This window comes from Ailuropoda melanoleuca, chromosome 1 (assembly GCF_002007445.2).
Source record: "Ailuropoda melanoleuca isolate Jingjing chromosome 1, ASM200744v2, whole genome shotgun sequence".
Lineage (NCBI taxonomy): Eukaryota > Metazoa > Chordata > Mammalia > Carnivora > Ursidae > Ailuropoda > Ailuropoda melanoleuca.
In genome coordinates, this window is record NC_048218.1 from 66579899 (window position 1) to 66606134 (window position 26236).

The 26236-nt window shown below is 48.1% G+C and overlaps 1 protein-coding gene across 4 annotated transcripts in view; it reads right to left on the minus strand.

The window, feature by feature from the left end:
- Nucleotides 1-26236, minus strand: part of ITGB5 (integrin subunit beta 5) — a 93699-nt gene that overhangs the window by 25781 nt on the left and 41682 nt on the right. For all 4 annotated transcript variants that reach the window (XR_004625063.1, XM_034659781.1, XM_034659770.1 and 1 more), the window contains exons 6-8: nucleotides 25725-25814; nucleotides 14843-14977; nucleotides 5955-6384 (exon numbers count right to left, since the gene is read on the minus strand). Coding sequence is in view for 3 of the 4 variants with exons in the window: in XM_034659781.1 (XP_034515672.1) it covers nucleotides 5955-6384; nucleotides 14843-14977; nucleotides 25725-25814 (655 nt within the window). In the remaining variant the exon portion in view is untranslated. The remainder of the gene's footprint in view (nucleotides 1-5954; nucleotides 6385-14842; nucleotides 14978-25724; nucleotides 25815-26236) is intronic.

Below are 26236 nucleotides of genomic sequence, written 5' to 3' on the forward strand. Positions count from 1 at the left end.
GTGACCACAGACCTGGGAACGGCCACCGGAATACTTAACCAGAGTGTGAAAATTACATTTCTGAAGAAAACAGGATAAATATGGTGAGAAGTACTTTTATAAACATAGCTGGCTAACTATTGCCAAAGGAGGTGTTTCATTTGGCAAGAATCAAGAAGTCTAAAACCAGGTCTTAATGTCAGAGGTGTCAGAGCCTTGTGAAGCCTTCTGGAAGCCATCAGCCCAGACCTAGAGCCTGAGCTCGGAGGATGGCTCTGACCACTGGCAATGATGCCACTACTGTCGCTCCCCATTTTTTTGTTTGAGAGAGAACTCCAGATGCCCTCTTCCTGTCTGCCACATATTAAAGGATTTATAGATCTATACAAAAGTCTATATTAAAAAGAAAAAATATATATAAAATAAAAACTGGCCAAATAGCCTACTAGAGGAAGTAAAATACTTGAGACCCTACTTAGATGTACTTTTGGGACCTAGCAGTCACAAGACCAAAGGGGCTCTGTTCAAAATTCCATATCCTATTTAAGTTTTCCCAATATATGAAACCCAAGAAGTAGGCTGACTAGTAGCAAGTTATTCACTGTAGCCCACTGCAGTCATTTGAAATACAGAGAGTGCTGCAAATTTCAGGGCTGAGACTGACTTCAACAGTTTACCACAATGGAGTAACTCAAATCCCAGGAAATGCACTGTTTGGCTATGGTAACCAATAAAGAACAAAGTTTGAGTAATAATCTTTTATTATATTAAGAACAACTAAACAGACCATGTCCTACTTCTCATGTTCCAGTGATAGAGGGACTCTGAAGGGTCAACACTTCATGAGACTCAGAAGAATAGAAACCCTCCCAAGGGCACCCAAAAGCTCCCTTTGCACACACAGGGACAGTCTGTGGGCAGAAACATTCTCTAGGTTCTGCTGCCTCTAGAAACCAGAAGGAAACACAACAGCCCTGAGCACATACACATTCTCATGACGATGTGTCCCAAAAGTAGTAACAAAAGCTGTTCAACTGCTTCCGGACTTCTGTCTGATTGCTCCACTACTAACTTTTATGCCACATGACACGTTACAAACCTGGACTCTCTTGCATTCTCCCTTTGTCCTCTTTGGGGTGGAGGAGGGGACCCAACAAGGGACTATAAGCCTCTGATAGACAAAGAGACCAGAGAGAAGTGGGAAGAACTTCTCCAGGTCGTCCCCACCACCAAGCCTGGCCCTGGCTCTGCCAGAGCCCCCGCCTGAAGACAGACCACAAGCACATGGCAGGCTGCAGGGAGAGGGGCGGGAAGGACCGTGAGAGAGTGCTGAAGTCAGCTGCTCCTGAGGCTTTGAGTCAGCACCTTCCAGACCAGATTGGCTGTTGGGAAACAGACTTCTCTCCCACAAAACCCCAAATGTCACAGCAATCCAAGAGCTCGAAACCCATGGGCACGGTTCCGGAGCGGGAGCCCCAAGCTGACCGTGTGTGCCAAAGAACTGGGGGCTGGAACCCATCACCCACCCAGTCAGCGCTGCCTCCTGAGCCAGCTGTAGTGCTTGAGACGTGAGGAAGGAGGAGCGGGGTGCTACATCGATATGCAGGAACAAGTCCTGCCTGGAGCCGGGCTTAGTTTAAAGTCCTTACTAAGGGGCGCCTAGGTGGCACAGCGGCTGAACGTCTGCCTTCGGCTCAGGGCGTGATCCCGGCGTTGTGGGATCGAGCCCCACATCGGGCTTCTCCGCTATGGGCCTGCTTCCTCCTCTCCCACTCCCCCTGCTTGTGTTCCCTCTCTCGCTGGCTGTCTCTGTCTCTGTCAAATAAATAAATAAAATCTTCAAAAAAAAATAAATAAAGTCCTTACTAAATAAGCAAACACAACAATGACCTCATTCCAGAACCTGTTTTCCCCACAAAGACTTGGATAGCTTCACATTTCAATTAGCTGTTGCTTTTCAAGTGAAGGAGTGGGGAGGGTAATTGGGGATGCAAAGGAAAGAGAGCTGAAATGTTCCAATCGATGAGGTATTAAAGTCATCAACTTTAAGGGCTGCTTAGGATATAATATTACCTGAAAAAAAGCAAGACACAAAACTGTACACACAGACACACAGACACAGACACACACACACACACACACACACACACACACTAACTTAGAAAAAAAAGTTTGGAAAGAAAGAGATTAATCTCTTAAAGTATGACTGACGGAATTATAAACAATTTATTTCATTTCTCTCTACTCTTCGAAACCTAAGAATAATTCACCAGCTATCTGACCAAGCACACAGTTTTGGAAGGGAGGCATGTGAAACAGTGTGGGAGGAAGGAGTTCCTCCAGACGGACCAGATGGTCCAAATTAATCCTGGTCAAGAAGAAGGAGGCAGACAGCAAGGACTGACCACACATCTATCGATGGAACAATTTTACAAATTTTCTTTAATGAATGTGTATGGCTTTTCCAATGGGAAAAAAAAAAAAGACATCCTACCCAGCCATCCTGAGAAGTTAGTGACTTGAAACACCATGTATGTGGGAGCCTCCTGGCCTTTGAGACTCTCCCCTCTCTCAACCCAGGGACATATGAGAGTCTCCCAATACTGCAGGGTTGTATGGAATGAAGGGAGAGAACAGCACCCAGGCAGAATTCTGATATGCAAGATTAACTCAGAACTGTGAGTTCTGGTGGCCGAACAAAAAACCTGTGTATTCTCTCAACTACAGAATATTCCAGCTTCCAAAATGACAAGTTTTCCCTACTGAGGCCACTCACACCTTATGTACTATCTGCCCTGCGTGCCCTGGCTCTGTGCTGTATTCAGAGAAACGAAACATCTGAGGGAGGGAGAGGAGGCATCTACCACACGCTGGGCCCTGTCTCCTAGCAAGCACCACGCCAGGTCCTTCATCTATGTCTTCTTCAGTTTTCAAAATACTGCAGAAACGAAGGGTGGTGAGCCATTTTGAGACAGGAAAACCAAATGTATGAGAGAGAACCCGGGCAGTAGGCTGACGGACTATGGGGCTGGAACCTGCACACGTCACCTGACTTACAAGCCCCTGCTCCCAGGCAATATGGACACAATATGGCACAAGCAGCCTTCTGGATGAAGACGTAGAAGACGACTGTTTCTGGCTCCTGAGGGGAAGGGAGGGACCGTTTCATGACACTATTTGCTAATACATGTGAAACAAGAAAAATATACTGCTAAAAGCCAGTTACAGACACTGCCAGTCTCCTTGGAGCTTTTATGGTGCTGGGGAAGGGACTGGAGAGTCCACCCATCACGCTGGAGCTCTGGAGGCACAGCCTGGCGGTGTATGGGGGGCAGCCCCTCCTGCACTGACCAGAGGTGGTGGCATTGACTCAGAAAGGACCCAATGCTTGGCGAGTCCTTCTGTGACAGGCTGTGCCCTAGGTGCTGTATACACAAGCCCTATTGTTCACAAGAGCTCTGAGCCCAAAGTGACACCAGCAGCAGGTGGTGTTGCTGGATTTACACCCGGAACTGCCTGATCGTATGCACTTTTTCTGCTAATTCAGATAGAACCATCCAGCGAATCCCAGTCTATCATCTCTTTGACAGAGAAAGAGTGGATCCCGGTTGCATGGACAGCGTATTAAATCCTAATTCTTCCACCCGTGACATTCCTCTATGACATTCACACGCCCTGTACTTTCTGGAGCAGTCCCAGTTGTGACCCTGTTGGTCCCACAGCTCCCGTGGGTGCCCTCATACTTGTCTCACTGTGCGATCTGCCCCAGGACGCCTCACTTGCTGACCCGCATCAGGGCCACCCTCAGCACTTGCTCCTTCCGAAGAGGGATGGTCATTCCTCCCACACTAACAGGTCATTTATATGCTCTGATTTGCCTCCCATGTTTCTGCTTTATCTTCCCTACGATACTCAAAGTTCCTTTCAAATCAGTACTTCCCAACTGGAAGACCACTCTCAAGGGAGGAACCCCAGCGACAGCAGAATACACAGCAGAAGAAACTACAATCCGGCCTAAAATTGTTCCACTTACTGTATTTGCAGGCAGCATGGTGCTGGATGGAATCCCCCCTCTGAGACATGCCCCCTCTGAGACAGTATCTCATTGGAACGCAACTCCCAGAATGGGAACTGCCAAACTGTAATTTAACTGGAATCCATGGAAAGTCTTACATGTAGATTAAAAAACTTAAGTGCTCAAACAGGACACAACAAAAACTTGGCTTGACTACAGTTCATGTGAAAAATTAAAACCCTTCAGCTTTTGGTAGTGAAGTTAAAGAACAGCTCAACAGTATCACGTGATTGTTTAACAGAAAAGAAAAGGGAAAGTGGGCATCTTGTTAGGATGTGTTCATGGAAGCGGAACGTCCAGATCACAGAAATGTTCAGCTGAACTCTGGGCTGGGCCCTCACTCTCCAGAATGACAAATAACATGCTCAGTGCTGAGAAGCACACTGAACAAACCGATGGAGTCCACAGAGAAGGAGGAAACATAGTGTCTAGTGTAGAAAGAAAAGAGAACAAACATAAATTTTCAGATGTTTGACAGGCTGTCATATGGAAGACGGTGTCTAGAATGTGAATCAGTCGGTGGAAATTACTGAGAAACAATCTTCTGTTCAATCAAAAGAAACTTCCAAACCATGTCTGTGGGAGGCAGAATGATGGCCCCCAAAGATGACCACAGCCCAATGCCCAGAACCCGTGTCTGTGTTACTTTACATGGTAAAGGGACTTCACAGATGTGGTTAAGTCAAAGATCTCAAGATGGGGAGACTCTGGGATTACCCTTGTGGGTCCAACATAATCACAAGTCTTCTTGTAAGAGGGAGGGAGAATGTCAGAGAAAGACATGGGATGATAAAGCAGAGGTCGGACTCAGAGAAAGATCTGAGGATGCCACACTGCTGGCTTTGAAAACAGAGGAAGGAGCTATGAGCTAAGGAATATGGATGGCTTTTAGAAGCTGAAAAAGGATAGGCCGGTGATGGGTATTAAGGAGGGCACATATTGCATGGAGCACTGGGTGTTATATGCAAACAATGAATCATAACACTACAACAGAAATTAAGGATGGGGGTAATCAGAAGGGGGAATGAAACATGAGAGACTATGGACTATGAGAAACAAACTGAGGGCCTCAGAGGGGAGGGGGTGGGGGAATGGGATAGACTGGTGATGGGTAGTAAGGAGGGCACGTATTGCATGGTGCACTGGGTGTTATATGCAACTAATGAATCATCAAACTTTACATCGGAAACCGGGGATGTACTGTATGGTGGCTAACATAATATAATAAAAAATCATAAAAAAATAAAAATAAAACAAAATTTTAAAAAAGAAATTAAGGATGTACAGTATGGTGACTAACATAACATTATAAAAAAATTATCAAAAAAAAAAAAAGAAGCAGCAGCAGCAGCTGCAAAAGACAAGGGGATGGATTCTCCCCCAGAACTTCCAAAAGGAATGCAGCCCTGTGGACACTGAGATTTCAGCCAAATAATATCCACAGTGGACTTCTGACTTTCAGGACAGTAACAGAACACATTGGTTGTTTTAAGCCACTAAGTCTACAGTAACTTGTCAGAGCTGCAATAGGAGATAAATGCAATGTCTCACAAGGGAATAACCACTACCAGCCCCAGGGAGCTCCCTGTCCCAGGAGGCAATCAAGAAGAGACTGATCACCTACCTGTCAGGAATGCTGTGCGAGTAAGTCCTGGATGACCCCACACACCCCTGTGACTCTGGCAGTCCACAGGCATGGGGCAGGTCCTTCTGCCATTGTATTCCACACNCCCCCCCCCTGGCCCCCCCCCCCCCCGCCGCCCAGGCCAAGTGGTGGGCAAGGCTTGCCCTCGCCTTCTCCCAGGACAGCCGTTAGTTAGTACAAGGCACCCTCTGGGTGGGGGCTGCCATAGTGGTGTCCGGGCCTGGCCCAGAACTAACGTGCTTGCGGGGTGCCTACCTGAGCAGAGAACCCCTTTGTTCCTGGCACAGGAGAAGTTGTCGCACTGGCAGAAAGAGCCATAGATCTTCCCGAACTCGCTCTCGAAGCAGGAGCACTGGTTGCAGCTGCACTCCCCGCGCCCGCTGCACAGGGGCTTGCCCTCGGCTTCCCGGCACAGGTTCTGGTACCCGCTCTGGCTCTCCCCTTCCTGGCACTCGCACCTGGTGCCCAGGTGGCCGGGGTTGCACTCGCACAGGCCGCACACGTAAGTCCCGTTGCCGCTGCACCTGGCGCTGTCGGCCTCCAGCTGGGCGCTGCAGCCGCACTCGCAGCTATAGGTGACCCCCACCTCCAGGCTGTCCCGGAACCCCACGGGCCGCAGCGTGAACGCGTGCTCCGCGTGCCTGCCCGGGCAGCTCCGGGCCTCCACCGACACCTCGAAGGACGCCTGGGCGGGAAGAAGAGAGAAGACATTGTGGCACGGCTGGTCGGAGCCTCCCAACCACCCAGGGGCCCGGCCCGGGGAGCCCCCCCCCCCCCCGCCCCAGGCCCTAGACGGAGCGCTTCAGCAGAAGGCCCCAGGAGAAGGCGGCCCCGGGACCGCGCGCGCTGGCACCGCACCGAGGACGCCAGGTGTTCCACACGCACTGACCTTTCCGTCCCCAGCACCCCGAGGCAACCGGCTTCCAAGAAAGTGCACGGCTCGCTCAGGGCACGCGGTTCTTTGCCCCTGCGTTTCACTGGCATCCCACCCGCTCCCTCTCCAGTCGGAAAGTCACTCATTCCACAAGTACTTAGTGGGCACCTCCACTGTGCCTGTGCCCCCGAGCTCACGGGGCTCAGGGCTCCACGCACCCTGGCAACTGCCTGCCCCTCTGCCGAAGGGCTTCCTCTCCTGCTGGACAAGGGCCGAGCGGGCCCTGGCTCCCTTCCAGGGTGTCTGCCCCCCACAGGCACACCTGAAGCCTCGCTCTGCCCCCCTTTCTCCGTGGACGGCTCCTCACAGCGGCATCCGTCTTCCCTAGTCACGGCCCGCGGTCGTCAACAAGCGTCATCGCAGACGGAACGCGCCACACGCGCACACACCACACTTTTTCTTTCTAAACAACGCCTGTGAAGAAGTGTCGCTAAGTCCTGAGCTTCTCGCAGCTTCCCGGGAACCGGGCAGCAAGGTGGGCCCGCTGGCAAGTGGCAGTGCGCGGGAAAGACGCCGTCAGCCGCCCACCTGGCTGCAAGGTGAGGCGAGCAAGGCCCCGGGGAGATGGCCGCCCCCTGAGCCGGGAGCCTAGCGCGCCGTCGGCCAGCATGTCCGCAGGTGGGGAGGCGCACGCCCTGACCAAAGGGCACGGGAAACGGAAACGCTTCTCCCCTGCACGGTGGCGCTCCTGAGCAGACCGCCCGGCCGTTCCACCACCAGACTACCTGCCGAGCTCTTCGTTTTTCAAAAGGCTCCTCAGGTCGTTCCAAAGCTCAGAATGGGTTAGAAACTACTTTTAGCTACTGTGGTTCTTAATTTCATTATCTGGGTCGGATTAAAGCTGATTTTTAAAAAGTCATCTATAACTGGCTTTACTGGCCACTCTTAGGTAACAATGTATATTTTGGGAGAACACTGAAAACACGTTTTTTTTCCCTAAATGATCTACAGATCCCTATCACTTTGGGGTCTTTACTAATTCTAAAAGGCTTCCCCTCGGGTTCTGTGACATCTAGGGACACCCCAGGGTGGGTGCAGGTGAGACTGAGTGGGAGGCCCCAGAGAGAGAGTCCTGCTTGGCAGCAGGCACGCCTCCAGGAGACTAGACATTCGGGAATCAGCGTCCGCCAAGGGGTGTCACGGGCAATGCTGATGGACAGGTGAGCTGAGGATGATGACCAACAGCCGGAGTCAGAAGATGCTGCAAGAGCCAAACCAGCTGCAGACAGTTGGGACTAGCCCACCCCCAGCCTCCAGGTCTACACAGACGGTTGGGAGGAGGCAAAGGGAGAAACAGGCTAAGTTTCAAGGACCTGAGGTACAGGTGGGCTCTTGAGGTAAGGAAACAAGATGACGACCCACCTGGGAACCGAACTCTGCCTAATGACAACAAACACGAATAATTACCGGGGATCAAATGCCTACATGAGTGCCAGGCACTGTGCTGGGCATTTCCAGGAGCATCACATTTACATGCCCTAAAAAGAGGCATTCTCATTTACTGGAGAGAAAACAGGGTTCGTGGGTAGGGGAGCTTAGCGCTGGTCACACAGCTGATAGCACATCGTCTCTAGAACTAGGGAATGCGGCAGATGTTCAGTGTCCATATCTGGGTACAGAGGGAGAGGTGGCCCGGCTAACTGCAGGGACAAGATGGTGATCCCCACGGTGGTGACCAGGGGCATCTCCAAATCTTCCTGCCTTGGGCTACAGATGACCCAAGCTTACAAACAGGAAGGGGGTGGGGTACCTGACCGAAGCCACCCATGGGGCTGTCAAAAGTGCAGAGGTGAACATCCCTCCCTTCAGAGAGAAGCCATGACTTGCTCAAGGCTACCACTTCCTGGGGCTACAGTGGTGTGGGACTTGTTAAATGATAAGTTCTTGCCTCCTAAAGGCATCTGGGGCTCAGAAATGGAATAAGTGGCAGAGAAATCAGCTAGACCAAGAGCCAATGGGATTTAATGACTGAAAGACTGCGAGGAGTGTCCATCTGGGAACATAACCTACCCCAGGGAAACTTGCCTGCATCAAGGAACAAAGTAACAAGAGAATTCAATCTCCCCTGTCTTCCCAACGTGTCTGTGCTTGCCGGGGAGTAAGTGGAGAAGCCAGGGGAGCCCTCGGATCAGTGCGGGCAGCCAGTCACCCAGGATTTAGAAAGACTCATATGCTGTCTGCCTGGCCAGGGGAACGAGGAAGACTGGCCTTTAGGCAGTCCTGGTGGCCTTCCTCTGCCAAAGCTGTGGTCTAATCCAGGTCCTAGCTGTCAGGCCCAGGCAGCTGGTGTGCGCCAGCTACCCGATAAGCACAGAGCAGCTCCGTCTAACTCAGCCGTGGTCTCGTAGGTCCTGCTGGGCACAGGAATGCTATAAAAAGCACTTCAGGAATAAGTACATCTGTTCTGCTACCTCCTTTCAGAGTCTATTTCCCTGCGGGATCAGGAAAGAATCCAGACTCTGTCAGGCCCCTGGAAAGAGACTTGTCCCTGATTACTGTGGACTTCAACTGATACTCAAGGCTCCCCAGTTCCTGGAGACTTTCCATCTCCCACTCCAAGATTCCAGAGGAAGGTCATGGACATAGCGGCCCTCCCTCCCATCCAGTCTTGTTCTTTTTGCCTCATTGGGATGCTCCTGGTTTCCCCGCAGGGCTGTTGGCCTGATCCATGCTTTCAAAAAGGCTGCCCAGCCCCCACCCCAAACCCACCAAACCCGGGGCTGTACAGATGCCAAGTCCACCAGGAGCTCATTGAAACAAAGCACTGGGCATGGGCACAGGCTGCAGAGCCCCAAAGGAGGGGACAGGAGAGGGGATGCTGTGGGAAGCCTGTGATGGGGCTCACTAGGTCCTTTGTACTGGGCGTTAGTGCTTGCTGGCCACTTGCATACTGATTTGTCAAAGTCAGTTCATGAGAAAACTGACTCCCAGTGGCCGGGCCCACTCAGTCAGCACTGGCTGGTGTTGGGACCAGAGGAGGAAAATTAGGAAAGAAAATTGAAACCACTGGAGGAGAGAACCTCATTGGATTGGACACTTTGAAGGTTTTATTTAAGGAGTATTTCTTTTGTCCCTCATCCCCTGCTACCTCTCCTGCTTCCTGCCTGGAGAGATCTCTTAACAAAGAACACAGAAAAGTCACAAAACCACAGCCTCTGGTTGGAAGTGACCATAAAGCCTCTACTGGCACCCCTCCCCTCCCACTGCTCCTGCAGGAAGCTTTAGTTACAAGAGGGTGAGACTCACCTGGCTGCCACTTGAACCCAGCTGTCCCAACGCTGCACCCACACACCCCGACCATGGCCATGTCCTCATCTATAGGCCAGACCCAGAGATACCCAATGACAGTTATACCCTGACTGCTTTCCCTAATCCCTTTTCTCCAGGTAAGTCCCTGAGCCCTTCTGCCTACCTCGTGCCAGTCCACGGACCTCCCAAATCATGGCACTGAAGAATAACACCCACCTGCCAAAAAATGGCCAGATACCTTAGCTTGGCACCTATGTCCTACCCACATGGCCCAAGCCTGCCTCAGGCTCCAACCCACCCCCCTCAGCTGCTTCCTACCTGCAAAAGGGCAAAGCTTGTTCACACCCTCAGACTCACCTACTGCTCTGCACATGCTATGCTTCCCTCTCCATGCCTGGAAAACCCCTACTCATGTTCCTCAGCTCAAACAGCACCCCTCTGTGGTGTGGGTCCTTCGTCCTTGGGGCTGCTGGGACACCCTGCCCAGCTTGTATAGCTGCACCCCTCACCGTCTATGGGGCTGACTTATCGCATGTGTATTTCCTCTGCCAGCTTTGTCCTTGAGACCAGTGTTGGGGGGAAGAGCCCACATACTCAGGAGCAGGCCTGGCTGCTGGAACCCAACTGTGAGCCCTCTAGAGAAGGCTCAGTCTGGGAGGAGGGACAGAAGTTTGTCTTCCTGGCCCCGGATGAAGAGAATCAGACTGGCCGCAGCTGGGAGTGCAGAAGTGCATCTCTCCTTCAGCAAAAGGGGGGCTGAGGGAGAGCCCCCCTCATTCCTTTGCCAGGGCCGGCTCCATGAGCCTGGGCCTGTGCACTCCCAGGGCCCCACACTCAGAAGGGCCTCATGCTCAGTTTAATCCTCATCTTCACATTCGGTATTTTTGAACAAGGACCCCATATTTTGATTTTGCACTGGGCCTTGCAAATTATGCAGTTGCTTCTGCCCCCATGCCTCCAGGGCCCTCCAAGAGCTTGCCTCTTGTGGGATGGTGTGGCCAGCAGGCAGCTTCATTTCTGCTGTGACAGGTGAGTGGCTCTGTGCTAGTCTATTTCCAGCCACAGAAAATGAGAACTCCACCCCCCTTGCTGTGGGTCCAGAGGCCGTATGACCGTGGCCTCCTGGGTAGCAAGACAGCAGTGGCACAGCGAGCTGCCATGGCAGGATTCCCTCTGAGTGGAAGGGAGGCTGCTGGCTCACCTGTGCAGAAGCACTGTCCAGGGTGATCAGTGTGGACGAAGCACCTTTCTTCTGTCTCTATTTCAGCTTCTCTATAGTCATTCCAATACATCAGAGATTTTTTTTGTGTGAAAAAATGCCATTTAAAATCTTTGTGGGGGGTGCACCTGGGTGGCTCAGTCAGTTGAGCATCTGAGCATCTGCCTTCGGCTCAGGTCATGATCCCAGGGTCCTGGTACTGAGCCCCATGTCAGGCTCCTGGCTCAGCAGTGAGTCTGCTTCTCCCTCTCCCTCTGTGAGCTCTCTCACTCCCTCTCAAATAAAGTCTTTAAAAAATAATAATAATAAAATCTTTTTTTGTCTTCTGGACAACGTCCCTACTTTCCTGAGCTATCCCAGCAAAAACCAAAATCTGTACACAAGGGTGTCTGGATACAGGTGGTAGTGATGCCACCCAGGCTTCCTAGAAAGCTTTACTTCTCAAGTGCACGACGTAGAACACGGACTCCGGCATCAGGAGTCTCAGATGTGACTCTAGGTGCTGTGGCTCAAGCAGAGGGACTTACAGCAAGTTTCTCAGGTCCCCCTTGGAGGCCTAGCCTTTCTCACATCAGGTGGATAAGTAACGTCTACCATACAGGTAGTGGAGAAGTCCCTACTGCGTGCGGTATAGGGCCCATCATAAATCCCCATGAAACGGTACACACGTGTTATTCCGTCCATGGTAAGGACGACTAGTCAGGTGACCACGACCTGAGGTGCAAGGCCACCGCCTGTTAGCTGGGGGGTCTTGGGCAGGTCGTGACACTCCCAAATCTCAGGCTGCCCAGCAGCATGAGTGCAGCGCCCTGTTCCCCACCTGAGCCGCAGGGTATGCACATTGAATGAGGTACGGCTCATAAAGTCACTCAATAAACTACACTCCCTGCGTAGTTTCTTTGTTATCGTACTTTGCTCTGAAATGAACCCTCTGAAACAGATATGAGAGAACAGAATCATAGGCAGCAAGAGGCCAGGGAAAGGTGGGCTAGAGTACCAGCATCACAGCTTTTCTCACCTGTCACCATGAGTGACACTACCTTCCTCATAGGGAAGTAGTGAGGAACACAGAGCTAACTCACTGTCTTTCCTAAGGCTATCTGCACCTGCCTCTTGGGTCCGTGAGGGACCCCAATATTCTTAAAACGACTTTCTCATTTTTGCTTAAAGCAGCATCAATTGCCTGAGCCCCCGCATCCAGAAAGAAATCCAACTTTATATCATTATTATCAACAAACACCAGATCCTTTGACCTTCCTGGTTTCCAGACAATTCATTGTGACACTAGCTTGTCACTTGTGCTTTGAAAAAAAAAAAAAAAGAGAGAGAGAGAGCTGAACACAGAACTCCAGATGCAGTCTGACCCACACAAAGAAGAGTGGGACCATTCTCTCTGGGGTTTCAAAATACTTCTGTTAACGCGACCTCAGCTGGCTTTTTTTTTTTTTTTAAGCAACTTTGTTTATTCACATTAAGCCTTTAAGAATCAGAATCTGCCAGATCCTTTTCTCAAAAACCACTATCAAACCAAATTTCCTCCACCCTGTTAATATTCTGAGCTAAATGCAAGAGAGCAGTCCTGTGATTTCAACCCAGCTGAATTCTGAAAGTTATTTTAAATCCTGGTTTTCCTGTATTATGAGATAAACTGTGTTCTCCAGTTCTGTGACCTTCTCACATTTGATAAGCAGGTCTTCTGTGAGTTCGACTGCAGCCAGTAGTGAACACTGAGAACAAATGAGAGACATTTGGAACCTCACCCAAGTCTTCCTCCAGCTGACATTATTACACTTTTAGGAAGCAAGTTTACTTAGCTATGAATCTGCCTAACTGTGATGTCATCAACTCACATTATTTCTCTTACTCGTGAGGATGCCATTAGACACTGTCAAGAACCTTCCTGAAACCCAGGTGTCTTGTGTATGCTGTGGATCCTCTTTCTCACCTCTGTCCCACTGCACCCTCTTTCTCCAGGTAAAGGGCTCCTCGTTTGGGTGCTTTTCATGCTTTTTGCTTTCCCGACACACTGCACCAGACATTCCACCCACAGATCTATGGAATTCACTTATGTGTCTCTTTCTCTGGTGATCTCTGCCTCCTTCCATCTTTCATAACTGTCTCTTTCAACCCTGTGACTACTGGGCTTTTGTGGTTTTCAAAAAATCATCTGGATTGATTAGTCATTACAACAGATCAAGACAACATAAATATCCTGCAAAGTCTGACAAGTATTAAATATAAAATTCTATCCGAAGTGCCTCTTTAAGGAGATGAAGCTTTCCCCACCCAAACAGTTCATGTATACGTAAAATATTACTTATTGCTAAATATGACAGGGATCAATTCTAGTCCTATTTTGTATTTGTCCAGATTAAAGCACACCCTCCAAAAAACCTGACTCATTTAATTAGGAGGATGGGAATAGAAGGATTTTTGTTACAGCAATGTCACCTTATCTTAGAAGCGCCTTCTGAGTTAAATGCCACAAATAATCATTTTTCACTTTTGATGATGTATCGTCTGACAACTTCATTACGCTCTCTTTCCCTTTTTTTAAACAAAAGCAACTTGGAAGAAACATGTCTTAGATAAAGATTTATTACTTAGTCATTAGAGTCCTTCACTTCCTCAACATTGATACCATATTTTGAATTGTCCCTTGGTGGGGCAAGGCACCACCGTCAGATTTAGAACAGGGGAGATGTACGCCTGTGTGTCGCAAATGGATGAAGGGCAGCCATGACAGGGAAGGAGGGAGAGGATCAACCACGGCATGTGGGAAAGCCCCAGAAGGCCACCCTGAGGCACAACCAGCCATGCAGCTCTACCTATGTCTCTCTGACCTGTTTCCCTAGAGTCTAGGGTATAAGTCTGCTGATACCCACCTTGGCCATCATTAGTGCCTAATGACCCAAAGACATGGCCATCTATTTTCAAGGTCCCTATAAATTTTTTGCTTCAGTCATTTTCTTTCATGTGTGGAAGAGAACTTCCTCTCACTGCCTTTCTATATTCTGAGCAATGAAACTGTCAACATAGCAGGGAAAGGATCTGTGGCCTACATCTAGCAGCAGGAAGCTCTGGAAGACGTGTGGACAGCTCTCCATCACCACTCTGCCTGCTTCTGTGCCCGTGTGTGTTCTCTGTTTTCATCACCCATATATTCACTTCCCTCCTCAAGTCCCTGGTTTGGCACACAAGAACACACACCTTTACATTCAATGTTCCTTCTCCATCGTTAATTACACCCACTTAATCCACACAAAGCTTCTATGCGCTCCACCGCTGTGGAGTTATCCACCCCATCTGATCGAATCAGAAGAAGTGGATGGCTTTCTTCATATTTTGCAGAAGGGAAAAGCGAGGGTCACATTATCCAAGGTACAGAGCAAGCTGCAGAAGACTAGGAATGAAGGCCACTTCTCTTAGATTCCCACCATGCTCTCCCACCTAATTTCATCCCTGTCAAATGAAGATAATAATGTTTTAAAACACCAAGGGCACAATGTCAACTTGAGGAAGACTCACAGGGCAACGCACTGAGTGCTGTCTCCTGACTGAAACTTTGTAGCAAGTCCACCTGGTATCCCGAAGACACAGCACGGAGCAGGCATCCCCCCACAGCGCACAGTTGGAAGACAGAACGTAAACCCCTACAGGACTCTAGTAAGTCATAAAAGTTACCAGAAGCCAAAGAATGATGACCAATGCTAACAAGTATAATTGGGGGTGAGAACTTACCGTGTCCCCAATCTTCAGGCCTTCACACTTCCTCTGGCCAGGGTAGGACACACCATCCTGGCAGGTAGCAGTGAAGAAGAGATTAAGATCCTCAGGCTGATCCCAGACGGACACCTCCACTTTAGAACGGATGCTCTGAACAGAGAGAGAGGATGGAGACAGGACCATTTAGTACGGGCTGCGGCAGAGATGTTCTCCATACCGGTCCTCTGAGGCCCACATGACTGTGTCTAACTCAGGAGTCTCAGGCCAAGGCAAGAGCCAGAGGGTTTCGTTCACTGCCCGTCCCTCATCCTTTCCCTTCTCTCCACACCCACACGCCACCTTGCTAGACATGGTCCGAGGTCTCCCACCGTGAGCTCAGAGAGGTTGACAATGGTCCACCTGCCATATAGTAACTCTATCTGCTTCTGGGGGGTGATGCTCTGTCCCTGCTCACCATTCCAGAGTCATCTCTCTCCCCACTCAGCTTCGGACATGCAGCTCCTCAAATTTGCCATGTGCTCCCTAGACTCTGGGGGTTTACATGGGCCTGGGATAGTATTCCCTTCATCAATGGCTCTTCTCTCTTCTCTTCCCCTGGCTAGCATCTTGTCAACCTTCAAAACCAGTTCAGCAAAACCATTTCTCCTGGAATCCGCCCTGCCAATCCTCACACTCATACCCACCCTCCATCAGAGGGCCACATTCACTGAGTTTTTAACCACATTCTGAAAGAATAGTATCTTACATGGGGATTATGTTCTCAAGATGGTGAATGAAATAAAAATCAAGCCAAAGTTACCTATCAGAATAGAAAAAATAAAAGATGAAAAATATCAAGTGTTGGAAAGGATGTGGAACCACTGGGGCCCTCACCCTGCTGGTGTGAGTGTGAATTGGTATAAGCTTTGAGAAAACCATTAGGCCATATCTATGAATGCTTGGACCAACCTTGGACCTGGCAATTCCCTGTAGGATTATACCCAACAGAGATGTGTACTGACTAGAGACACGCATAAGAATGTGTACAGCAACACTGCCCGCAGTAGCTAGAAACCGGAACCACCCAAATGCCTGTCAACGGTAGAACAGACTTTTAACAAAACGATTATGGTGTGTTCACACAGAATACCATACAGTAACAATTAATGAAACAGGACATTCCATGACATAGATGAATCTTATGACACTGCGCGAAAGAAGCCAGACACCAAGAGCATACATACTGTATGGTTCTATTTATATAAAATTTGAAAAGAGGCAAAATTAATGGTTACCCTTGGAGAGATAAACCATGGAAGAGGGCACAATAGGTGCTCCTGGGTGTTAGTAATGCTTTTTGATCAGGGTGCTGGATATTCAGAACTATTTAGTTTGTGAAAAGTTTGTGCAAATTTCTACACACCCATAAGTTGAAAAACTTGCCACTGAAAATCTCTGTGGAGGACATACTTTGGAGACTCAGGCCAAATGAACCGGCTTGTGTCTAGGGGCCAGGTTTTACAAAAAATAAATTTGTTTACACACTAAGTACATTCAGTATGGCCAGAGGCACACACTCGGAGAGACACGTGGATACATGGACCCCAAGATCAACGGATGACTCTTAAGGCCCACACCCCCCTCTCAGATGCACTTCAGGGAACATGGCATTGAACAGATGCTGGCAGAACTGCCTCTTGCTCTTCTCGGGTTCTGTTCTTTCTTTTTTTTCCTTTTTAGCTGCGCCTGTAGTGCTAAACTTGAATAAGTTAAATATGCCGTTTTCCCAACAAATTAATAGCTTGCTGAAAATGCTCTCTACAAAAAATAGTCTCCCCCTTTGCAACAAATTGTCCAAGTGCTTCTACAACTCTAAAAATACTCCGTCTCTTAAATCCACATCCTCTTTTGCCAGCCTCTACTGGCAGAGAGTCCCACGGGCACCTCTCAACAGGCCGGCACTCTCCCGTTGAACACAGTTCTTTACAAAGCTGAGGTCCTCACCGAGCTGTGAGCTCCCAGAGCCATATCCTACTTCACCCTAGGACTGAACACGAGATTCTGCTGAACGAATGGATGGATGTTTAAATGGCAGCTATGCTAAGGGGTTCAGACCCAGTAAAAGAAACTGAAAATTATTTTTGAAAGACACATCAAAATTACATCTACTGTGCCTTCTATTCCTGTGACTTATTCATTCCATAACTAGCTGTATCTCTCTCTCTCTCCTTCACCCATTTTGCCCAATCTCCCACCTCTCCTCCCCTCTGGCAACCATCACTTCATTCTCTTTATTTATAGGTCTGATTCTGCTTTTCGTGTAAGATTCTACTTATGAGTAGAATCATATGGTATTCGTGTTTCTCAGTCTAACTTATTTCACTTAGCACAATACCCTCAAGTTCCATCCACGCTGTCACAAATGGCACAAAATCATCTTTTTACGACTGCGTGATATTCCATGGTGTACATACACCACACCTACCTTATCCACAGTCTACTTAGGTTGTTTCCATATCTTGGCTTTTGTAAATAATGCTGCAAAAAACATAGGGGTGCGTGTATCTTTTCGAATTAGTGTTTTCATTTGGGGGGGAGTAAATACCCAATAGTGGGATTACTGGATCATATGGTATTTCTATTTTTAATTTTTTGAGGAACTTCCGTACTGTGTCCCACAGTGGCTGCACCAGCCTGCATTCCCCCCAACAGTGCATGAGGGTTCCCCTTTCTCTACATCCTCATCAACACTTGCCGCTAATTGTCATTTTGATTTTAGCCATTCTGACGGATGTGAGGTGATACCTCATTGTGGCTTTGGTTTGCATTTCCCTGAAGATTAGTGATGTTGGGAATCTTTTCATATGTCTGTTGGCCATCTGTATGTCTTCTTCAGAAAAATGTCTATTTGGGTCCTCTGCTCATTTTTTAATCAGGTTGTTTTTTGGAATTGAGTTATATAAATTATTTTTTTTAATTTTATTTTTAAGTAATCTCTACATCTAATGTGGGGCTCAAACTCATGACCCTAAGATCAAGAGTCACATGCTCCACTGACTAAGCCAGCCAGGCACCCTGATTATATAAATTCTTTATATATTTTGAATATTTTTTTTTAAAGATTTTATTTATTTATTTGACAGAGATAGAAACAGCCAGCGAGAGAGGGAACACAAGCAGGGGGAGAGGGAGAGGAAGAGGCAGGCTCATAGCGGAGGAGCCTGATGTGGGGCTCGATCCCATAACGCCGGGATCACGCCCTGAGCCGAAGGCAGACGCTTAACCGTTGTGCCACCCAGAAGCCCCTATATATTTTGAATATTAACCCTGCATTTGGATATGTCATTTGCAAACATCTTCTCCCATTCAGTAGGCTTTTTGTTTTGTTGATGGTTTCCCTCGCTGTGCACAAGTTTTTATTTTGATGTAGTCCCAATAGTTTATTTTTGCTTTTCTTTCCCTTGCTTTAGGAGACACATCTAGAAAAATGTTGCTATGACTGATGCCAGAGAAATTATTGCCTGTGCTCTCTTCTAGGATTTGTATGGTTTCAGGTCTCATTCAGGTCTTTAATCCATTTTAAGTTTATTTATTTTTGTTTATATGTTAGAAAGTGTTCCAACTTCATTCTTTTGCATGTGGCAGTCCAATTTTCCCAGCACCATTTACTGAAGAGACTTTCTTTTCTCCATTGTATATTCTTGCCTACTTCGCCATAGATTAATTGGCCATATAATTGTGGCTTTATTTCTGGAGTCTCTTTTCTGTTCCACTGATCTATGTGTCTATTTTTGTGCCAGTACCATACTATTTTGATTTACATTCTATCTAAGACAAGGTCAATTTAAAATATATATATTTTCTAATTGTGAATAACCATGAGAATGAGGCAAATCAGTATATCATAAAAGGGCTAGGTCGACTGGAGCTATGTAAAAAATTACTCGGGCTCAGTCACATAAAACATGAGGGTCCTGTGGCTTGCCAACAAGACATGGGGAGGAAACACAAGTGCTCCCTCCCCGTGAAGATCTGCTGGAGCTGCCACCTGGAAGTATTAATAGGGGAGAAAGAGCACTGGGGACTGGGGCTCCTATTGAATGAAATGGTAACTGTAATGGGTGGCAATGAAATCTATGCTCCATTCTGGCCATAAGACCCCAAAGCCTTGTGTTGTGATCTGAAGTTTGTGTTATTCCTGCTTCCCACAGGAATCAGAAACTCTGAAGATGTTGGGGGGAGGAATCGCAGAGATGATTCAGTTCCAACCTGTCAGTTTACGGAAGTGGGGACTGAGGCCAAAGAATAGGCATCGTCCAGGGTCACTCAGCTGCTGGGGGCAGGCAGGATAGAACCAGGCCTTCTCCCTCCAGTGCTTTGACCTTGGAACATACAGATGGCCACGTTGCATTCTGGTCATCAGGGTCTATCTCCTGTGAAAGACTGTGGGCTCCCAGAGGGCAGGACTGTGTTCTGTTTATATTTGTTGAATAAATGAATGAATACATGGAATGGAGTATAAAATATAGTAGAGGATCAAAGCTACAGGCAATGCAGTTCTTATGCATGAAGACTTATATACGACTCCTGAAATCCAATGAACTCCTACCAGATTTGCCCCTGAAGATGTTTCCTTACCTCTCATTCTAGGACAAGGAGACAATGTCAAGGTTGCCAGAAGTTTAAAGGCTATTAACATACTCAGGCAAGCTAGATCACATCTGCAGTTGCTTTAAGTCAGGCCAGCTGTGGAGGGGTGGACGCAGACTTGATGGCAACAACAAAAAGAGGAACACGTGCTCCGCTAGGAGACACATCTACCACAGCCTCTCCTACTACCCTTCCACATGCCAGGCTAGCGGTTTCCAGCTCCTTCTGTTCTTCCCCACTCGGAAAAGAGTCCTCCCGCACCGCCCCCCCCCCACGCCGTGATTCTGAGTCCTATTCCCCTTTCTCAATGTGACAATGCTGGAGTTGTATGTGTGCACCCAGAGTCTCCTTCTGGACTCTAGAAGAGAACCTCTCCCCAGCACAGAAAGCACAGCCAAGCTCCACATTGCTAAACCCCCTTGGGAGGACTTGGTGATCTCTCACAATGAAGAATTTGGCACAGCAAGCAAAAATATATAAATCAAAGCCCAGAGTTGAAGCTTTCACACTATGAAAGCTGTCTACAACAGACTTGAGTCTGCAAGACATGGATTTAAACATACCCTTCCCATCTTGCTCCCTCCTCAGCCTCGCTAAATCCCACAGCTGTTTAATCTGTTACATGTGCTTCAACCAAAATCTCTTCAGAATGTCCCCACAGATGGTTGGCCAGCTCTCCCGGGAAGGTCAGAGTCAACACCCAAACTTAGTCATCTGCTGCATGACTCACATGGAATCCACCACAAACCGCGGAGACGGTAAGGTGACACAGAGAAAAGCAAACAGGCCGGTCACAGCCGGGCTCAGACCCAGGCCAGGGAGAGAAGCAGGTGAAAGGAAAACCCGAGCTAAGTGTGCACGCACACGCACGCACACTCACGCACACGCACACACACACCCTCAAGGCCCAGCCCCGGCCTTCGCATCTGTCAGAAATGACCGTGGCCAGGGAAACAGCTACTGTCAATGCTGAGCACCAACAGGCACCAACATGGCTTCCACCAACTAGACTTTGCTCCACCCTTGCTGTCTCACATTTGTCTATTTAGTATCTTTAAAATCTGCACTGGAGGGAGGGGGTGGAAGTAGGGAATTACCAACGATCCTAACTCTTTGAGTTGATACATACGTTCAATATCTTGTTAGTGGTGATGGCTTCAAAACTGTGTACCTTGTCAAAACTTGTTAAATTTTACACTTTAAACCTGTACAGTTTATTTTGTTCACAATCTCAATAACACTCCTTTAAAATTTGTCCACTGAATTTGAACAGTCACTGAGGATAGCATTCCAGAATCGGAGATGTTAAGAGATGAGTTTCAAACATTCATTTGTAAGTCGCGTGTCTCGCTTCCTAACACGTCCTTTCATAGGAGCCAGCAGAGCTCAGAGTTAAGCTATAGTCCTGGACTCCCAGAGTTCCTTGGGGGATTCATCGCAGGTTAAATGTAGCTCCTGCCTGGAAAAGAACATTTTCTCTACTCATCCAGACCCCAACTCCTCAGCAGCAGAGAGGGCTCTGCACTCCTCTCCTAACCTCCACCGACCACAGAGAGCATGCTCCCTAGGTCCCTGGATTATCATAAAGAAAATGAATTTATATGTAATAAACCTGCTCAGGGCCACCGCAACATATCTCAAAGAAAGAACACCCCCGGGCATTTATGAGCTCCCACAGAGGGAACCAACAATAATGCCCTGTGCTCCCTGCTTTTCAGCAGTCCCACTCATCAATGTCGGGGTGTAGAACCACTCAGCCACATAAAGCACCAACGGAGCAGAGTGCTTTATCCCGCCCAGCCAGTTCTGTGCAATTCAGAGTGATTATGCCCTCCTTGATTAAAGCCATAGGAGCAGACAGCCGAGGCCTTCAGCAGTGCTCTCAGGGGAGCCTCTGAGGTAGGTCAGCCAACCTCCTAACTGAGCTAACTGAGGATGGAAATGCTGGGGAGGGGGCTCGTCCCCAGAAACCCTGGAGAAATCCTCACCCCAGCCTAGAGCCCAAGACGGGCTTGCTCTTCAGCCATTTCTTCTCCAAAGGCCCTGGCTTGGCAAAAGGCAAGCTGTGGTCACACACACACACACACACACACACACACACACACACCCCGTAGTGACAACAGGTCCAGCAGCAGCCCCTTTCCTTACCTAGGGGTCTCTCAGCCCCTGCACCCCCAGAGGGACAGGGACAGCAGCACCAGGCGGGGGTTCTGGCTCTCACTCTGACTCCTCTAGTCCAGTGTCCACAGCTTGAGGCCAAAGAGGTTCACAGTAAGGAGTGGCCCTCAGAAAGGGAGCAACATTAGCAGGCCTGGGTCCCCTCCCTCACACATACTCTTTTCTCAGACACTCTCTCAGTAGGTTATGTTTCCACTCACGATGGAAATGTGAAAACCACCAGAGATAAGGTGAACTGGAAACCCTGGCCTGCTGGGTCTGGTGAAGACTTAAAAATCAGAGAACAGAAAAGAGGATGTCAGTATGTGGGGAATGGGGTAAGAGAAGGGGAAGGAAGACTTTGGTTTCTCTCATAGGAAGTTCCAGGAGTGAGGAAGGATCAGAGCATTTGTGAGAGGAAGAGTACCCTTAACTGCAATAGAAGGTGGGGGTGGGTAGAGGAAAGAAAATTACCCACAAATCTTTACTGCCTTCCAGCTCACCACCTTTAGGACACAGAAGATCCAGGAGACCAAGTGAGGGCCCTTGGGTCCCCCAGTGGCAAGCCCATTACCTCTGGCCCCTGGTCCAGCTGAGCAGTACTCTGTAACTCAAAACAGGACTGCATCAGTAGGTTGACAAAGTCAACGTTGGCAAGGCAGAGCTCCAAATACTCATTTGTATATCAGTCACAGTTGGGAAGGTAAGATGGGTTTCTTTCTTTTTCTTCCTTTCTTTCTTTTTCTTTCTTTCTTTCTTTCTTTCTTTCTTTCTTTCTTTCTTTCTTTCTTTCTTTCTTTCTTTCTCTTTCCTTCCTCCCTTCCTTCCTTCCTCTTTTTTTATTATATTAGTCGACATACAGTACATCATTAGCTTTTGATGTACTGTTCCATGATTCATTGTTTGCATATAACAATGCTCCACCCAGTGCTCCGTGCAATACTTGCCTTCCTTAATAGCCATCACCGGGCTAGCCCATCCCCCCACGCCCCTCCCCTCTGAAACCCTCGGTTTGTTTCCCGGACTCCATAGTCGATCACGGTTCGTCTCCCGCTCTGTTTCCCCCCCACCCCGACCTTCATTTCCCCCTTTCTTCTCCTAATGATCTCCCTGCTATTCCTTATGTTCCACAAATAAGTGAAACCATATGATAACTGTCTTTCTCTGCTTGACTTATTTCACTTAGCATAATCTCCTCCAGTCCCACCCATGTTGATGCAAATGTTGGGTAATCATCCTTTCTGATGGCTGAGTAATATTCCATTGTATATATGGACCACATCTTCTTCATCCGTTCATCTGTTGAAGGGCATCTCAGCTCCTTCCACAGTTTGGCTCTTGTGGAGAATGCTGCTATGAACATTGGGGTGCGTATGGCCCTTCTCTTCACTACATATGTATCTTTGGGGTAAATACCCAGTAGTGCAATTGCTGGGTCATAGGGTAGCTCTATTTTTAACTTTCTGAGGAACTTCCACACTGTTTTCCAAAGTGGCTGTACCAACTTGCATTCCCACCAACAGTGTAAGAGGGTTCCCCATTCCCCACATCCTCTCCAACATTTGTTGTTTCTTGCCTTGTCCATTTTTGCCATTCTAACTGGTGTAAGGTGGTATCTCGATGTGGTTTTGATTTGAATTTCCCTGATGGCTAATGATGCTGAACATTTTTTCATGTGTCAGCCATTTGTATGTATTCATTGGAAAAGTGTCTGTTCATAGCTTCTGCCCATTTTTTGATTTGATTATTGTTTTTTGGGTGTTGAGTTTGAGAAGTTCTTTATCTATCTTGGATACCAGCTCTTTATCTGTAGTGTCATTTGCAAATATCTTCTCCCATTCCGTGGGTTGCCTCTTTGTTTTGTTGACTGTTTCCTTTGCTGTGCAGAAGATTTTTATTTTGATGAAGTCTCAAAAGTTCATTTTTGCTTTTGTTTCCCTTGCCTTTGGAGATGTGTCATGAAAGAAGTTGCTGTGGCCGATGTCAAAGAGGTTGCTGCCTATGCTCTCCTCTAGGATTTTGATGGATTCCTGTCTCACATCGAGGTCTTTCATCCATTTAAAGTTTTTCTTTGTGTATGGTGTGAGAAAATGGTTGAGTTTCATTCTTCTGTATATAGCTGTCTAATTTTCCCAGCACCATTTATTGAAGAGACTATCTTTTTTCTATTGGATGTTTTTTCCTGCTTTGTTGAAGATTAGTTGACCATAGAGTTGAGGGTCCATTTCTGGGTTCTCTATTCTGTTCCATTGGTCTATGTGTCTGTTTTTGTGCCAGTACCATGCTGTCTTGGTGATCACAGCTTTGTAGTATAGTTTGAAATCAGGCAATGTGATGCCCCCAGCTTTGTTTTTCCTTTTCAACCATTCCTTGGCAATTTGGGGCCATTTCTGGTTCCACACACAAATTTAAGGGCTGTTTGTTCCAGTACTTTGAAAAATGTCATTGGTATTTTGATCGGGATGGCATTGAAAGTGTAGATTGCTCTGGGTAGCAAAGACATTATAACTATGTTTATTCTTCCAATCCATAAGCATGGAATTTTTTCCATCTTTTTGTGTCTTCTTCAATGTCTTTCATCAGTGTTTTTTAGTTTCTAGAATATAGATCCTTTACCTCTTTGGTTTAAGATGGTTTTTCTACCACGTGTGTGATGCCATAGTAGATAATGAGGTTCCCAGGTTAGCCCACAAATGTCTATTTTACGTAAGTTTAGGACTAATAGTGCTACTTAAACTATATTTACTTTATGCGTAACTTTCTTTTAACAGGGACTTGCACTGTGAATTCCAGTTTGGGAATTAGCTGGCCCCATGAGGAGCTGGGTGGACACTGGAAGCTACAACCCTAGTGGAGCTTAGCAGGGAGGGGACAGCGGAGGGGACACACTTGCCAGCACATGAAACTGGGCTTGCCATTTTCCTGAGGAAAGTAGGACTGAGTCAAGTACCTCATGGGTCCACAGAACTGAGGGAAAGGAGGATAGGAAGGAGAACGATTTGGGAATCACAGAGATGGGCTTGGCATGAGGAAGGGACAGCTAAAGAGCGTGTCTGGCAGTGCCCCACTTACTACTCACAGAGAGCCGAGTCAGTATGACAAGTCACAGAGCACAGAATTCACAAGGCCCTCAAAGCCTCCCTCTGAAAGGCCCTGATTAAAATCAGACCTAAGTGGACAGGCTAAGATCTTTTGTTTCTTCTTGGATTCTTATATTCCACTGTAGTCTGCAGCTCTATGCGGAGCGCCTAGAGCCTGGGGAATGCTAACTGGCCTGTCCACTGAGAGGCAAGGTCAGCGTGCACACTTCTCACTTCCTGCCAACAGGCAGGCAGGATCACCTCGGCAACTGGGCAGGTGCAGAGAACCTGGGCCTACCCAAGCATGGTGCTCCCACGGGCCCAGGCTATCATGAAGTCAGGACCCAAGCATGTCCAGGGCCCACTGGCCTGAGTCTGACTGAGCCATTGCTGATCACTGGGTTCAACTTTTGATGAGAGTCAAGAGGGCAGAGTTGAGGGGAGAGGATGCATCAAGTAGAATGGCCTTCTCTACCCCAAACCTGAGTGAAGGAGAAAGGCATCACACTCAAGAGACAGGCAGAGAAGGGGCGGCTGGGTGGCTCAGATTAGGCATCTGTCTTTGGCTCGCGTCATGATCTCAGGGTCCTGGGATCCAGTCCCACATTGGGCTCCCTGCTCAGTGGGGAGTCTGCTTCTCCCTCTGCCCCTCCCCCTGTTCCTGCAATCTCTCTCTCTCTCTCTCCCTCTCTCCCTCTCGAATAAATAAATAAAATCTTTGGGGCACCTGAGTGGCTCAGTTGGTTAAGCAGCTGCCTTTGGTTGAGGTCATGATCTCAGGGTCCCGCATTGGGCTCCCTGCTCAGCAGGAAGCCTGCTCCCTCTCCCTCTGCCTGCCACTCCCACTGCTTGTGCACGTACACTCTCTCTCTCTGTGAAATAAATAAATAAAATCTTTAAAAAAAAGAGAAAGACAGAGTGCGACAGGCAGTAGGAAGCAGAGCCCCACACGCCAGCATAATTCACTGCCTGGAACCTCGGCGGGAGAGGGTGGGGTGGAGGTGGCAGTGGGGAAGAAACTGATGACTTACATTGTACGCATTGATAATCAGCTGAATGATATTTTTGGAGTCTCCATGTAAAATCTCCACTGTTGTTCCAGGTATCAGGGCTGTGAAATTCTTGAAGAAAAAAAAAGAAAGAAAGAAAGAAAAAAGAAATATAAGCCAATTTTACCCTTCTATACCAACTGAGCTCCCGAGCTAGACCACTAAGGACCCCTGGCACCACGCTCTCTCACACCATGAACTGGAGAAGACGCCACAAGGAACGGCGAGAAGAACCGGCTCTGGGGAACAGAGCTGGGCAGCAGACTGTGGAATATCAACCCCAGAAGGTCTGAGTGCAAAGGGCCTGGCAAGATCTGTTCCTGAAACAGAATGTCCTGCTCCTTCCGGGAGATCTCTCTCCCTGACATGCAACAGACAACTCTGAAATTCCATCCTCCTCTACAGGCAACACGGTCTTGATATTCTTGCCATCTTTCCTCAGATCTACATAGATCTATATTCCTGGGTTCAGCTCAAGGACATCCTCGATGTGT